This window comes from Mytilus edulis, chromosome 12 (assembly GCF_963676685.1).
Source record: "Mytilus edulis chromosome 12, xbMytEdul2.2, whole genome shotgun sequence".
NCBI classification, from domain to species: Eukaryota; Metazoa; Mollusca; class Bivalvia; order Mytilida; family Mytilidae; genus Mytilus; species Mytilus edulis.
Window position 1 is genome coordinate 77,896,124 of NC_092355.1, and position 17,809 is coordinate 77,913,932.

A 17,809-nucleotide genomic window follows, 5' to 3' on the forward strand; every position below is an offset into this window, starting at 1 on the left:
TGTCATGTGCTCTGGTTTTCATTAATTTTATAGTCATAGGCCTAGAATCACGTTTTGACTTCTGGATCCCAGTTATGGTCGCAGGGGCGGATGCAGGAATTTTCGAAAGGGCGGGTGCTAACCCAGGGGCAAACAGGGCAAAGGGGGGGGGTGCAAAACATATGTCCCGATACAAATGCATTGATCGGCAAAAATAAAGGGGGGGTGCGCACCCCGGAACCCCCCCCCCCCCCCCCCACTGGATCCGCCACTGGGTCGTCAGGTTAACTAACATGTAACCTAATTTGCAATAACAAATAAGTGGCAACAGATCTTTCGCGATCATCAAAATGGGGAACCCGAATCTTTCACGATCCCAAAAAATCATTTTTTTTTAATCTAACAAAATCTGTTAACTTTAAGCCTGTTTTAAGCCTTGTTTTTTCTCGGATACTGATCATAAAGTTGGACCATTTTGTTTACATACATGCAGTTTTATTTTCCCGATATTTGTCATTATGATTGATTAAATTAGATAATTTACTCGATAAGATTTTCTTTACGCTCCTACGCGGGTTCTGTCTTGATCCAGGCTTAAGAATTGTGAACCCTTGTGTTCTTTCAATGATAAAACATATGGATTTTTTTTTATAGAACATCCAAAGCCTTTTCCCTTGTACTCTCATATTTGGCAATTTCGGTACTTGATAAATATAAGATGAAATCATGCAGTGCTAGAAATGATTTCCTTAAAACAAGTCTACAAATTTAGATATTTTTTAAACAAATACAAATATGAACCAATTCAAGTACATATTTTAAGGTGTGCTCGACTTAAGTGACTCAGCACTATAGGTTTTATTTTTGAATTTAAAGGTTGTTTATGACTTTTATAAACAATAAATGCTAGCAAACAATAAATAAAAAAAAAAAAACAGGTGAGCCATCTACAGTATGCTTAAAAATTCATAACAAAATATTTTTTTAAGAGGTTCATAACCCAGGAAAAAGGAAGAGAAGGGTCAACTCATAGGTCAACTTCAAATGGATTGATCGTAAACAAAAAGGGGGGTCCAACCCTAACCCACTTGGATCCACCACTGCGGTTTGTTAGGTTATCCCATAGATATATACATGATATAATACAATATTAAATTCCTAAACAACCTTTTTTGAGAAAAAAAAACAGGGCACTCATCTTTTGTTGATAGGTTTGTTAAATTGACTTCCAAATTTTTTCAAGTTTTGTCTCAGACTACTTGTGTTATAGTAGCCTCATGTTTTGTCAAATCAAGAGAAAGGGGGTGGGTCATAACCTTTGGCTAGCGAAGATGAGGTTTTGTGTTCAAGCTCGAAACATTGCAAAGCATGCTAAACACAAATATCAGAACGCATTCACCATGCAACTCTAGACTTTTCAAATACGTTTACTTCCGAATGGTTACTGTTTCAATATGGACGACGTGGAATGTTTCCTAAAGTTACAAAACTGAAAGTGTCTAACTATATATCTTCCTTTCAAATCTGAAATTTAAAAACAATATAAAATTTTAGTATAGTATCTTTTTAGTATGAGTAAAAATGTTGAAATAGCAAAAGATCTTCATTCAGAGAAATCGACAACTGATTCTGCAACCAGGTCAAAGATGGGAAGAAAACTACAGATCGTCCGATTTCTAGTCAGAATCTGTGTGGCAGTTGCAGCAAGATTTTGGAAGTTGTGTAGTTCAGCTTTACTAATATTGTTTTTGGTATATTGGTTCACTGGCGCCTTGATTGCTTTAGGATTTTTTATAGTGGCTGTGATAGGTAATTTGTTTAAATACTGCCATCATACATGTATATTAGTAGCGCATATGTTGCGTCATGGTAGTACGCATCATCTGTAGACATTTGGTTTGGGGTTCGTGACAATAACTTTAGTATACATTATAAGTAAATAGAAATTTAAACACAACAAGAGGAAGGTTGGGATTGATAAATAGGGGTTATAAATGGTCCTAACAATTTAGGAATTAGTGGCCAAAAAAGTGCATTTTTCTAGAAACTTCCAGACAATAATTATATCACAAGTTTTCATACCACTATGGGATGCTTCGGATTGACTTTGGGGGTTTATGGCTGAAACTGTAAAGGATTTAGGGGCAATAAGGGGGAAAACAAGTGTTTCCTGGTTAATGAATAATGGACAATTTAAAAACAGTGTAGGGGAGGTAATCGCAAACACATTTAAAGTAAAATGTTCTGTATGTTGGATTACCTCCCTTACACTGCTTTTTTTAAATTATATATTTTAAAGAAAGGTATTTTCTTGAGGTGATTAGGTGTCAATTTATTTTTAGAAGTTACTATTAAAGGAATATTAAATTTAGCCATGCTAATATATATCATTTTCTATTTTAAGACTTTTACCCTGTCTTTTCAAATAAAATCCTACATCTATGTGTACTGGTCGTGGACCAGTTACCGTAACTTTTTGTCAGTATATTTCATTTATCTCCTTAATGTGAGAACATTCAAATCTATCCTTTGACAAGGAAAGTGGTTACCAAAAATACTTTTAATATTTCAATTGACTAATACACAGACAATGACAGAAATTGCAGCTGTGTTTTTTTTATCTGGTTAATTTTAATGCATAGATGATAAATTGTACATATATTTCATGATTATATCCATTAGTTTACCATTCAATTTAACAAACTAACTTGTACATGTTGTAAAGATGTATTTTTCAATCCATAGGATATATGTTGTTATATATTTTGATATCCTACTTTTATTTACAGGTATATTTTTCAACGCACAGGACATGTTATTATATTACCCAGAGCAGCCACCAAACTCTAGACTTTATGTTATGTTACCAAATGCCTATCAAATGCCATATGAAAACCACTTTGTGAATACTAGTGATGGAGTGAAAATCAACTTAGTTTTAGTGAAACATCCAAAGCCAAACGTTCCAACCATTATTTATTTCCATGGAAATGCTGGTAATGTTGGACACAGGTTTGTTAAGATCAAACATGTTATTGTTCTTCAATTGAAGCTATATCATGAAACTTTAAAAAGTACATGTCAAGGTCATTATATAGAACTTAAGTTACAATGTATGATGAAAATATATGTAGGTCACAGCATCTCAACAATAATACCTTATCAAAAAGTATATTGGAAGAAAAGACATTTAGGACTCGGCAACTCCAAATATTAGCTAAAAAACAGAGAGAAAAAATTAAAGTTAATGCAACTTAACAACAATAGCTAATAATTTTATTTTGGATGTAACACGTCTTCTGGTTGGCTGACATCCTTTTGTTTATCATATCATAGACACAATTTACAGTCATTCCTTAAATAAAAAAGAACATGTCAATGTACAATATATTGGAAGAAGAGAAATGTAGGTCACTCAACAATATAAGCAAATTAAAAGATATAGGAGAGTCCTGACCATTTGACAAGCACTTGTAAGGTATGACCCAATCTCTCACACTAGGTTCAAATAGACTTAAAAACTTGGGAGATGATATCTGGTGATGAAATAATTGACTTTGTACAGGAGCATACACACATAGAACATGTAGAAAGATTTAACTAGTTTTTTGGGTAAAGTGAAATTGTCCTTCTACAATTTTTTTTCTTCAGATGAAGTTTAAGGGAGCTACCATTTGATTTTTATGAGGGGGGGGGGGGGGGCTAGGATGAAAAATTTTGTCCTGCATTTTTTTTTTAGTTGTAATCTCTGTCCTGCCTTTTTTTTTATTAGTTTATCCTGACTTTTTTTACCTAAATTGTCATCCTGCCTTTTTTTTTTGCAAAGTGTCTCATCCTGCCTTTTTTTTTTTACTTAAAACTCCTGTCCTGCCTATTTTTTTCAAATTTCATCCTAGCCCCCCCATAAAAATCAAATGGTAGCTCCCTTAGATAAAAAGCTTACATTCTGTTATCTTGAGAATTTAATTTCAAATTGTTTGTTTATATATAAATTTTACTTCTGTCATTGAAGTCTGTATATGTTTTGTTTTTGATTTCAGGTTGATGAATACTCATGCATTATTTGAACAGTGTAAATACAACATTTTGTTAGTAGAGTACAGAGGTTATGGTAAGAGTGAAGGTTCTCCAAGCGAAGGAGGTAAGTACAGCAGCAAGTATTTAAACAATGTATAAAAAATAATATATGTTAGTAGAGTACAGAGGTTATGGTAAGAGTGAAGGTTCTCCAAGCGAAGGAGGTAAATACATCAGCAAGTATTAAAACAATGTATTAAGAATAATATTTGTTAGTAGAGTAAGAGCTTATAGTAAGAGTGAAGGTTCTCCAAGTGAGGGAGTTTAATATATTAGAAAGTACATGTATAAGAGTTGATTTTTACCAAAACAAAAAAATCCAGAGTATGATAAACTATTTTTCTATCTGTCCTTTTCTTCTAATAAAGTTAAACAATAGTTTATCATTTTGTTATCAAAGTCTGTATTAAGGAGGGTTGAGACAACATCAGGTGCTAAGTTCGTCAACAGTCTACTGAGGATGCATGTTAGAATGTTGGACTCTGATTAAGATTTACAAGGATTGCCAGTATTATTCAGGCCTCTACAATAAAAAAATTTTCAACTTGTCCTGTAGGACAAGTATATACCAAAATTGACTTGTCCAAATGAAATTGTTACTTGTCCAAAAAATTTCTATGAAAAATAACATGAATAACCTTTTTACATTTTTAGTTGAAAAAAGGAGCAAAACGAATTTAAAAAATATAACAGAATTTGATTTATTTCTTTTGAAATACTTTTCAAAACTATGAGTCAAGTAAAACTGCAAAACTAGTCATGTCACAGGAATTAGGTTCTAGTTTTCATCAATGCCAGTCTCATCAGACTCTAAACATGAGGCACCATCTGATAGGCCAATGTACACTCATTGGGTTTGTATCCTGTTTTTTTTTTAAGTTGAAAAAGCTTATTCAAATGCAATTAATAAAATAAGATAAGCCATCATAAGGTGTGATTGCCAATGAGACAACTCTCTGCAGTGCAAGAGACCAAATTACACAGAAATTAACAGCTACAAGTATTGTTTTTTTCTCTCTCCTTATGATCAAATATGATTTTGTGAAATTTATGGCAAATAAAAAAAAATTGAAAAAAAAATACCAGTATGGTATTTATTATAAGGAACAGAATAAGGTAGCAAAATGAGGTACTGTTTTGTCTTGGTCCCGAAATGTCTCCTGCCATGTCAAACTGTCTATCAATCATGTCGACTAAATATGTCTTCTATGGTGCCAAACTGTCTATTAAACTTTGAGCTGAATCTTTTGAGGTGACAACTGTCCTGTAAAGTTACCTTACCTACATGTACAAAGCGCATCATTGATTCTGATCAGTAAGACTGGTTTCCGAGAATAGTATACCTGTTAAAAAGTACATGACAAAGAACCAGTTAAATTGCTAGTAAACATGTTGAAGAAAGAGGCTTTGCATTTGAATAAACAGAATACAGAAGCATGTCAAATTAATATTTGTTTTCTTTTGTTTTTTGTTTATAAATTTATTTTCTGCAGAATAATAATGTACTTGTCCCGACGGACAAGCTTGATACAGCTTTTACTTGTCCGACCTTTTTTCCCTCTGGTACTGGACAATCGGACAAGCGCTATTGTCGAGGCCTGATTATTGCTGAAGGTTGGAGGTTCTTTGGTTACTCGAGTCTGGCTTCCTTCACCAATTAAACAAGAGGCTCTCAAGAGCCTGAATCGCTCACCTTAATTCTTTTGGTTAAATCTCTCATCAATGATTATTTTGGCTTTTCAATTTATTTAAATGTTTTTTGGATCGTCCTATTTTCTTCAAAAGCCAAAAAAAATAATAATTTTCTCCTATGTTCTATTTTAGCCATAGGAGCTATGTTTCTTGACATACAAGGAAATAAAATATAAAATTTATACTAGATACTCTGAAACTCATTTAGCCTAAGTTTGGCTGAAATTGATACAGCAGTTTCAAAGGAGAAGATTTTTTAAAGTAAGTCAACATGATGAACAAATTGTGAAAAAAGTCTTTAAAGGGCAATAACTCCTTAAGGGGTCAATTGACAATTTTGGTCAAATTGACTTAATTGAAGATCTTACTTTGCTGAACATTATTGCTGTTTACAGTTTATTTCTATCTATAATTATATTCAAGATAATAAACAAAAACAGCAAAATTTACTTAAAATTATCAATTCAGGGGCAGCAACCCAACAACAGGTTGTCTGATTCATCTGAAAATTTCATGGCAGATAGATCTTGACCTGATAAACAATATTACACGTCAGATTTGCTCTAAATGCTTTGGTTTTTGAGTTATAAGCCAAAAACTGCATTTGACCCCTATGTTCTATTTTTAGCAATGGCGACCATGTTTGTTGATAGAGCATAACTTCGGATACAATTTACAAACTAGATACCCTAAGGAACATTCAGTTAAAGTTTGGAAGTATTTGGCCCAGTAGTTTCAGAGGAGAAGATTTTTGTAAAAGATTACTAAGATTTACGAAAAATGGTTAAAAATTGACTATAAAGGGCAATAACTCCTAAAGGGGTCAACTGACCATTTCCGTCATGTTGACTTATTTGTAAATCTTACTTTGCTGAACATTATTCCTGTTTACAGTTTATCTCTATCTATAATAATATTCAAGATAATAACCAAAAACAGCAAAATTTCCTTAAAATTACCAATTCAGGGGCAGCAACCCAACAACGGGTTGTCTGATTCATCTGAAAGTATTTGGCCCAGTAGTTTCAGAGGAGAAGATTCTTGAAATAGTTTACGACGACAGACGACGACGGACGCCAAGTGATGGCATAAGCTCACTTCGGGACAGGTGAGCTAAAAAAGGGGCATCACATAGCCAAGTTATCTGAAAGTGACGTTATCCACCAACGAACAAACAAAATAACCTCTTTTTGTTGTGTTCAATTGCAATACTTCAGCAAACTTACCAACTTGTTGAACAAATTCTGTACTAGATCTAAAGGCACAAAATACACAAATCTGGTACTTGAGACCCCCCCCCCCCCCCCCCTTCAACAAAAAAAACCACACACACACAGAATTAGTTGCAGGTAAAGCTAAGGGCTGTTCTATAAAATACTAGGGTATTGAAGATTTTTTATACGACCGCAAATTTTGAAAAAATTTTCGTCGTATATTGCTATCACGTTGGCGTCTGCGTCGTCGTCGTCATCGTCGTCGTCGTCCGGCGTCCGAATACTTTTAGTTTTCGCACTCTAACTTTAGTAAAAGTGAATAGAAATCTATGAAATTTTAACACAAGGTTTATGACCATAAAAGGAAGGTTGGTATTGATTTTGGGAGTTTTGGTCCCAACATTTTAGGAATAAGGGGCCAAAAAGGGCCCAAATAAGCATTTTCTTGGTTTTCGCACCATAACTTTAGTTTAAGTTAATAGAAATCTATGAAATTTTGACACAAGGTTTATGACCACAAAAGAAAGATTGGGATTGATTTTGGGAGTTTTGGTTTCAATAGTTTAGGAATAAGGGGCCAATAAAGGGCCCAAATAAGCATTTTTCTTGGTTTTTGCACAATAACCTTAGGTTAAGTAAATGGAAATCTATGAAATTTAAACACAATGTTTATGACCACAAAAGGAAGGTTGGTATTTATTTTGGGAGTTTAGGACCCAACAGATTAGGAATTAGGGGCCAAAAAGGGACCCAAATAAGCATTTTTTTTGGTTTTCGCACTATAATGTTAGTATAAGTAAATACAAATCTATGAAATTTAAACACAAGGCTTATGACCATAAAAGGAAGGTTGGTATTGATTTTGGGAGTTTTGGTCCCAACAGTTTAGGAAAAAGGGGCCCAAAGGGTCCAAAATTAAACTTTGTTTGATTTCATCAAAATTGAATAATTGGGGTTCTTTGATATGCCGAATCTAACTGTATATGTAGATTCTCAACTTTTGGTCCCGTTTTCAAATTGGTCTACATTAAGGTCCAAAGGGTCCAAAATTAAACTTAGTTTGATTTTGACAAAAAATGAATCGGTTGGGTTCTTTGATATGTTGAATCTAAAAATGTACTTAGATTCTTGATTATTGAAGTTTTTTTGGTCCAGTTTTCAAATTGGTCTACATTAAGGTCCAAAGGGTCCAAAATTAAACTTTGTTTGATTTCATCAAAAATTGAATCCTTGGGGTTCTTTGATATGCCAAATCTAACTGTGTATGTAGATTCTTCATTTTTGGTCCTGTTTTCAAATTTCAAATTCTACATTAAAGTCCAAAGGGTCCAAAATTAAACTAAGTTTGATTTTAACAAAAATTGAATTCTTGGGCCTCTTTGATATGCTGAATCTAAACATGTACTTAGATTTTTGATTATGGGCCCAGTTTTCAAGTTGGTCCAAATCAGGATCTAAAATTATTATATTAAGTATTGTGCAATAGCAAGTCTTTTCAATTGCACAGTATTGTGCAATGGCAAGAAATATCTAATTGCACAATATTGTGAAATAGCAAATTTTTTTTTAATTAGAGTTATCTTTCTTTGTCCAGAATAGTAAGCAAGAAATATCCTATTTGTGCAATAGCAAGAATTTTTTTTAATTGGAGTTATCTTTCTTTGTCCAGAATCAACTTAAATCTTTGTTATATACAATATACAATATACAATGTATATACACTTTTTACTACCAACTGATAAATTTAAATAATCTTTACCATTCAGTGATAACAAGCAGTTTTTTTACATCTTAATATTTTATGATGTATTTAAATGAGTAGTTATTGTTGCAAACTCCATTAGAAATTTGAATTGATATCAGTTTTGAAAAAGGGAAACGGGGATGTGAAAAAAAAGGGGGGGGGGGGTTAAATTTTTCTCATTTCAGATTTCATAGATAAAAAGAAAATTTCTTCAAACATTTTTTTGAGAGGATTAATATTCAACAGCATAGTGATTTGCTCAAAGGCAAAAAAAACCTTTTAAGTTCATTAGACCACATTCATTCTGTGTCAGAAACCTATGCTGTGTCAACTATTTAATTTTAGATTTAAAAAGTTTGAAGAAGAAATCTTTAATTGATTTGTAAAATCTTGGCATTTGTTTTGTGTAAAAAAAAAACATGTAATGTCAAAAATTTGATCACAATCCAAATTCAGAGCTGTATCATGCTTGAATGTTTTGTCCATACTTGCCCCAACTGTTCAGGGTTCGACCTCTGCGGTCGTATAAAGCTGCGCCCTGCGGAGCACCTGGTTTTTATCTGCAATTTACCTATATATCTACCAATAGGACAGATAGAATGGTCTATGTGCAGGAATTTCTTGCTACATTGAAGACCTGTTGGTGACCTTCTGCTGTTGTTTTTTTCTATGGTCGGGTTGTTGTCTCTTTGGCACATTCCCCATTTCCATTCTCAATTTTATTCTATGATTGTTAGTTTTCCTATCAACAGCCACTGTTCTATCCAGGCACTCAGACTTCCTCTACAAATAAAAAATGACGCAATAGTGCTGAGAATGGTGTTTAACACCAATCAATCAACCATTTCTTTCTCTCTATTTCAGGTTTATACAAAGATGCAGAGGCAGCTATGGATTTTTTATTAAAAAGGACTGATATAGACCGTAACAAATTAATAGTGTTTGGACGCTCACTAGGAGGCGCTGTAGCTGTACATTTAGCATCACAATCATTATATGAACGTCATATAGCTGTATTAATGATAGAGAATACATTTTCATCATTACCTGATATAGCAAGAACATTATTTGATTTTCCATTTTTAAAATATTTACCAGATATATTAGTCAAAGCTAAAGTAAGTACAAAATAACACTAAAAGATGGGCAAAACATTCCAGAGGGACATTTAAACTCAAAGATAAAAAATAAACTGACAGCGCCATGGCTAAAAAAGGAAAAGACAAACAGACAAATAGTAGTGCACAAGACATAAGAAAACTAAAGACTAAGCAATAGGAACCCCACCATAAACTGGAAGTGTTTATGGTGCTCCGGAAGGGTAAGCAGATCCTGCTCCATCTGTGGCACCCTTGTGCAGTGTTTGGCAAAAACCTGGGTTTTATGAGTATTGTCCAGCCCAGTGGGAAATACTGGGAAAACCTGGGTTTTACTGGGTAATACTGGGCAATACTGGGTAATATAAGGTACTGGACAGAATTTTAAAAAGGATTCAGTAATCAAACACAAATACAATACATTTAAGATATATATAAACCTATTTTTAGCTCACCTGGCCCGAAGGGCCAAGTGAGCTTTTCTCACCACTTGGCGTCCGTCGTCGTCGTCCGTCGTCGTCCGTCAACGTCGTCGTCGTTAACTTTTTACATTTTGAACTTCTTCTAGAGAACCACTGAATGGAATGGAACCAAACATGGCATGAATGTTCCTTATGAGGTGCTGACCAAGTGTTGTTACTTTGTAGCCGATCCATCATCCAAGATGGCCGCCAGCGGGGGACTTAGTTTAACATAGGACCCTATGGGAAATGCATACAAATGACTTCTTTTAGAGAACCACTGAATGGAATGAAACCAAACATGGCATGAATGTTCCTTATGAGGTACTGACCAAGTGTTGTTACTTTGTTGCCGATCCATCATCCAAGATGGCTGCTAGCCGGGGACTTAGTTTAACATAGGACCCTATGGGAAATGCATACAAATGACTTCTTTTAGAGAACCACTGAATTGAATGAAACCAAACATGGCATGAATGTTCCTTATGAGGTGCTGACCAAGTGTTGTTACTTTGTTGCCGATCCATCATCCAAGATGGCCGCCAGCCGGGAACTTAGTTTAACATAGGACCCTATGGGAAATGCATACAAATGACTTCTTTTAGAGAACCACTGAATGGAATAAAACCAAACATAGCATGAATGTTCCTTATGGGGTGCTGACCAAGTGTTGTTACTTTGTAGCCGATCCATCATCCAAGATGGCCGCCAGCGGGGGACTTAGTTTAACATAGGACCCTATGGGAAATGCATACAAATGACTTCTTCTAGAGAACCACTAAATGGAATGAAACCAAACATAGCATGAATGTTCCTTATGGAGTGCTGACCAAGTGTTGTTACTTTGTAGCCGATCCATCATCCAAGATGGCCGCCAGCGGGGGACTTAGTTTAACATAGGACCCTATGGGAAATGCATACAAATGACTTCTTCTAGAGAACCACTAAATGGAATGAAACCAAACATAGCATGAATGTTCCTTATGGAGTGCTGACCAAGTGTTGTTACTTTGTAGCCAATCCATCATCCAAGATGGCCGCCAGCGGGGGACTTAGTTTAACATAGGACCCTATGGGAAATGCATACAAATGACTTCTTTTAGAGAACCACTGAATGGAATGAAATCAAACATGGCATGAATGTTCCTAATGTGGTGCTGACCAAGTGTTGTTACTTTGTAGCCAATCCATTATCCAAGATGGACGCCAGCGGGGGACTTAGTTTAACATAGGACCCTATGGGAAATGCATACAAATGACTTCTTTTAGAGAACAACTGAATGGAATGAAACCAAACATTGCATGAATGTTCCTTATGCCGTGCTGACCATGTGTTGTTACTTTGTAGCCCATCCATCATCCAAGATGGCCGCCAGCATGGGACTTAGTTTAACATAGGACCCTATGGGAAATGCATACAAATGACTTCTTTTAGAGAACCACTGAATGGAATGAAATCAAACATGGCATGAATGTTCCTAATGTGGTGCTGACCAAGTGTTGTTACTTTGTAGCCGATCCATTATCCAAGATGGCCGCCAGCAGGGACTTAGTTTAACATAGGACCCTATTGGAAATGCATACAAATGACTTCTTTTAGAGAACCACTGAATGGAATAAAACTAAACATTGCATGAATGTTCCTTATGAGGTGCTGACCAAGTGTTGTTACTTTGTAGCAGATCCATCATCCAAGATGGCCGCCAGCAGGGGACTTAGTTTAACATAGGACCCTATGGGAAATGCATACAAATGACTTCTTTTAGAGAGCCACTGAATGGAATAAAACCAAACATGGCATGAATGTTCCTTATGAGGTGCTGACCAAGTGTTGTTACTTTGTAGCCGATCCGCCATCCAAGATGGCCGCCAGTGGGGGACTTTTGAATGAAATTAAACATGTTCCTTTCCTTATCAATGAGGTTGTGTTGTCACTTTTAGCCAAATTTTATATTTTTTCATATGATTTCAAAAACCCAAGTAGAATCAGGTGAGCGATACAGGCTCTTGAGAGCCTCTAGTTAATTATAAATAAGTTTACTTGTTTGAGTCTTATGATACATGCATGTACAAATGTATACATTTGAGAAAGAATTATTCTAACAACTCTGAGATTGTTTTCTTCAACTAAATATAGCTAGTATAAAGTAATTAACAATTACATGTAAGAAAGTACAAATGTACAAAACTCATTAATAAGTAATTATTCAGATTAGAACACAGATATGTTTATATAACAATAATCAGCCTTTTCATTTCTGTAAGGGTTAATGACAAGACCTCTAGGGTGTTTGTTTAGCAATCATAATTGCATATATAGCAATTTAATTTACAATCCTCATAAACACTGCAATAAAATGTTTAGATTATTGAAACAAAGCTTCAAAATTAACAAGGAATTGGGCAAATCTTGCATTTTGCCTACATAGAATTTAAGTGGAGAAGGAACGAACTTGAATTTTTAATCTGCTAGAAATGACTCTCAATGGTTATCTGTATAAAATGTATATATTTAACTATAATAATATGAAACTACAACAAGTCTTTATTATTTTGTGTTGAAATAAGCTTAAAAATTCATATTGCCCAGTATTACCTGTTTCTGGAAGTATTGCCCAGCCCGGAAAACCCAGGTTTTTCCCGCCCAGTAAAACCCGGGCGGGTAATACTTTGCCAACCCTGCCCTTGTGTTGCTCATACATGTATTACAAACCTGGTAAATTATTGCTTATTGTTTATTATGACCAATAATGCGATTGTGTGAAAATACATGGAGCAATAATAAGAACTTGCATTCTGAATTTAATACATATATATTTATATGCAGATTTTCCTGACAGCCCAATAAATAAATATTATTGCTATTTTATAAAATTTTCTTTTGAACAGGCCACTTAGATATTTATGAACTTACAGTACATGTATATATGTCTGGATAATTGTGTTATATTTACATTTTTATTGTTATTTCAATTAAACATTAAATCAAATTGAGAATGGAAATGGTGAATGTGTTAAAGAGACTACAACCTGACCAAAGATGAACACAGCTGAAGGCAACTAATTGGTCTTCAACACAGCTAAATAAAATGTACTCTAGATTCTATATAATTACATTTTTATAAAGTATGAATAAGAAATGAATATGAATTAATAGGTCTTCACTAACAAACAAACAGATATGAGGTATTACAACTGAACAGATTTGACACTTTATTATACAACTGCTTTGTTTAAACAACTCACCATCTATATAAAGGAACAATTTGATATTTGGCAAATTGAGTTTTACGGTATAAGTGGTTTACAGATATAAAGAGCAAGCTATAAAAGTCCCCAACAATGACTACCGGTAGTGTAAAACAGTAAAACACAACAGTCTAAAAAAACAAGTAACGAGATACATATTTACCAATAACTCCAAAACATGAAATTGTACTGAAATATAAAAAAAAAAGCAAATAAGACTAACTAATTGCATCTCTTTTACAAAAGATTCCATTATTCATTGCAATTGTTGTTACTGATCAAATGATTTCTTTGCTTTCTTTTCAGTACAGGTCTATATCTAGGTTACCTACTATCAAAGTACCAACATTATTTTTATCAGGTTTATCTGATAGTCTTATACCGCCCAGAATGATGGATACTCTACATACGGTAAGAGGTTCTTATCAATTGCACAATATTAAACTGACTTGACATTAATGAACATGGGATATCCCCTTGTCATTTGAATTTTGTAAAAACTATCAACTGAAATCTCATTGCTACCTGAAACTTTATTTAGTCTAAGGGAATCTACTTATAGATATTGAAAATCATTTTCATCTAACCAACTGGGGTCTTGGTGGCAGAGTGATCTATGTAGTTACATTGTACTACTGTAATCACTAGCCGGTCAACACTTAGGTTGTGAGTTTGAACCCAGCTCGTGCTGGTGCGCTTGACTTCAATCGTAATTCACTGGGATTATCAGTTTTCCTATCAAAGGGGTGGATTTCTCAGGGTACTCCGGCTTTCTCCACTAATAAAAACTGGCAGCCACTAAATAGCCCAAAAGCAGTGCTTAAAAGTGGCATTAAACACCAAAAAAACAAATCAGATCAAATCATTTAACCAACTTGGCTGCTACAACTAAAATAGCATTTGTTTGTCTAAACTTTTATTAAAGAGTATTTAAAACAAATTTTGTAATCCTTTTATGTAAAACTTTGGAAAAGGATATTAATTATCCCCCTTGAGAACTATGTGCTATCTGTCTTAAAAGATGTCTATTCATTAAAAAAATGGATAATTGGACAAAAAATTCAATTAACAAAAAAACATTTGAGACACCCATTTAACAGCATGAACAGCTTACAAACGGTTGGAACTCATTAGTTTTCTGTAAAAAGTAGTTATAATAAAATTAGGGCAGTTCCCAAGATATGAAAATATACTTAAATGTCTGTAGCAACCTTTTTGTAAAGTAAATGAAATGAACTGCAATTTGCTTGAGTATTTATAGATTACATGTATAATGAAAAATAAGTAAAGAAAACAAATCGTTTGTAAATATAAAAATAAGAAGATGTAGCATAATTGCCAAATCTCCACCAGAGACCAAATGACATGGAAGTTAACAACTTTAGGTCACTGTAATGTATTTGAAAAAAGTTGGCCACGCCATTTAACCTAAATAAATTTGTTATACTAAGATGTTTATGGGTCAGATACACACCCTAACACAAAAATATAGTGGTCCTGGCCAATACCATAATGTAGCTAATGTCTTTTCAAGCAAAAATTATTAAGATTTAGCATAACAAATCTGTCAAAATTTATTTTTTCCATTATTCGAAGGTGTGCAAAATTAGGATGTCTTATGATTTGGTGATGACATCATATGGCTTAATGGGTCAGAAGTTGTTAATTTTGTCTGATACTTTAACATATCTTGTTATCAAATATTTTAGTATTATTACTGGTAGAAGTTGATTTCACAGAATTATATGTCTAATATTGACCAATTTGTAAACTTTCTCTATCTGTAAAAGTAAAAACAAGATAAAATTCTTCCTACATAGGTGATATAGCAATACATGGGCATTACTTTACTGGTGTCTTTGTTGTTAGTATCAACAATTGTCATGGAAATTCTTGTGATTGACTGATATTTTTTTTCTATGAAGTTTCATTACCATCAATTACCAATTTTCAATGTTAAGTTTTCTGCTTGATCGAAACTTCTTGTGATAGATCATTGATATTTGATATAAAGTTGCATTACTATCAGAAAGAACATCCAAGTTTGATGATCATTTGTATGCACTGCTCTCTATATTATGGTCCAGCAACCTCGAGTTTATCAGCAATGTTGCTGTCCATCAGATTCTCTTTATCACAATTTTTAGACAACCAGCTAGACATACTGTATAAATATATTAGTAAAACTTAGGTCTTTATTTAACTACATCAAGTAAATTTGAAAATACTGCATTTAAATCGCCATGAAATGAGCTAGAAAGGACTAAACGTGAAATAAAGTATCTGCCAAATTAGGTTGCATTACGGTCTCTATGTTAGAACAGTTTATTGCTTATTGTTTCTGTATTTGTAAAACAAAATCAACATTCGGAGTTTAGTAGGACGTCCATTATCACTGTACTAGTATACATATTTTTTAAGGGGCCAGCTGAAGGACGACTCCGGGTGAGGGAGTTTCTCCCTACATTGAAGACCCATTGGTGACCTTCTGCTGTTGCCTGCTCTATTGTCGGGTTGTTTTCGCTTTGACACATTCCCTATTTCCTTTATCAACTTTATTGTCAATGCCCTTTTTGTTATGATTTATTGAGTTATTTTTTTGTTTATACACAGGTATCTGGCAGTAAAAAGAAAAGAATTGTACGATTCCCTGGAGGAACACATAATGAGACTTGGATGTCTCAAGGATACTATCAGGCTATTATTAATTTTGTTAATGAGGTAAAAAGGTCATTAATCAGGCCATAAGTTTTCTCTCTTAAATAATGTTGAGAACTAAAAGAATTTTGTATGTCCAAGGACCATATATAACTCCACAAAATCATCATATAGAACAAAATTCAATCTTGATCTGTAACTCGTCATGATAAAACAATACACCCAAATATCAAATCAATATCTGAAGAAAAATAGTGTGGAAAACTGATTTGCCGTACTGACTGTTGTACAGACAGCCAGACCGATGGTGTGCAAATCTATAGTCCCCTTACAATTTGCCAGTAGGGGACTAATAATCTATCGAAAAAGTAGAAACTTCTACTATTCAATTTTTTGCATTGTTGGGTTACTGTTTCAATGAAATATACCATAAAGTTACCAAAAAAACTATTAGTAGTAATTCCATATTTTTTTTATAGGTTTTAAGAACAAGATCATTTGAAACAGACACAGAAACTATGGTTAATATGACAACTGTGTAATGAGCATCATTGTTACCATGACAACCGTGTAATGAGCATCATAGTTACCATGACAACAGTGAAGATGGCAGATATTACAATGATCATGGCAATCTTGTAATAAGATATTTTGTGAACTGCCTCAGCACCAAAAGATATAAAAAATAGTGTATGCATAACATTTGTAGCAATGATGTTTAAAAGTTGAAACATGGATAATATTTTTCACTACAAATTGATAAAAGTACAAATTTGTGAAATATACTGGATTTTTGAATGAAATGAGGAGCCAAAGTTCCTTGACCTCCAGAAGGTGGATGATAGCTCTGCTCTAGGATTGAAAATTCAACCAATAAATTGTTTGGGTTATCTCCCTTTTGTCATTTGGAAACATGCATATGAATTTAAGAACAATTACCAAGCCACATATTTAATGTGTTTACATTTGATGGTTGAAGTCCGATCAACTTGAAACTGAGAACACATGTTCCCTGTGATAAGGTCTTTGTCCTTTAAATGCAAAATAAGATTTTTGACCCCAATTTCACAGTCCACTTTACATAGAAAATAAAAGTGTGAGTGGGGCATTTTTGTACTATGGACACATTCTTGTTCTTAATGGTAAGTCAAACCCTATCTGTTATGAATCAAGTTTTGATGTGTCCTATCCATATCATTTAATGATACTAATGATGCAGTGCATTGTTGGTAAATCTTAATTCTATATTTGTTAATTATTTGTTGTTATTTAATACCATATTGTATATGAAGATAGTATTTATAAATAAATAAAATTGTGATTTTTATTGGTACAAAAAAAAATCTCATATTGTGCATATTATCAGTTTTCTGATGGTTTACTTTTATAATTGTGACTTGGATGGAAGGTTGTCTCATTGGCACTTATACCACATCTTCCTATATCTATATAAAGGTGTGGATATTGAAAGGATTTTGATTTTCTTAATTTTCCACTCATGAAAAATGTTTAACTTTATTTGTGTAATCATTAAATGTGATTTTTAGACACAACCATTTCAAAACTAACAACACAGTTCTCTAAATCCAGTGTGTGTGGCACTTTATAAGATGATCTAAGATGCATCATCCTTATCTA

General features: G+C 33.7%; 1 protein-coding gene across 1 annotated transcript; it reads left to right on the plus strand.

Annotated features, from left to right (window-relative positions):
- Positions 1-1,397: 1,397 nt before the first annotated feature.
- Positions 1,398-17,498, plus strand: LOC139497218 (protein ABHD13-like). The gene is made up of 7 exons (XM_071285344.1): positions 1,398-1,788; positions 2,769-2,991; positions 4,020-4,120; positions 9,571-9,824; positions 13,820-13,924; positions 16,127-16,234; positions 16,651-17,498. Exons 1-7 carry the CDS (start codon positions 1,551-1,553, stop codon positions 16,711-16,713), a joined length of 1,092 nt encoding a protein of 363 aa, XP_071141445.1. The 5' UTR covers positions 1,398-1,550; the 3' UTR covers positions 16,714-17,498.
- The last annotated feature ends 311 nt before the right edge of the window (positions 17,499-17,809 follow it).

Coding starts and splice junctions, on each gene's coding strand:
- LOC139497218 (XM_071285344.1), top strand. CDS start 1,551: ATGAGTAAAAATGTTGAAATAGCAAAAGATCTTCATTCAGAGAAATCG. Junction 4,121..9,570: donor AGGTTCTCCAAGCGAAGGAG/GTAAGTACAGCA, acceptor TCTCTATTTCAG/GTTTATACAAAGATGCAGAG. Junction 16,235..16,650: donor TTATTAATTTTGTTAATGAG/GTAAAAAGGTCA, acceptor TTTTTTTTATAG/GTTTTAAGAACAAGATCATT.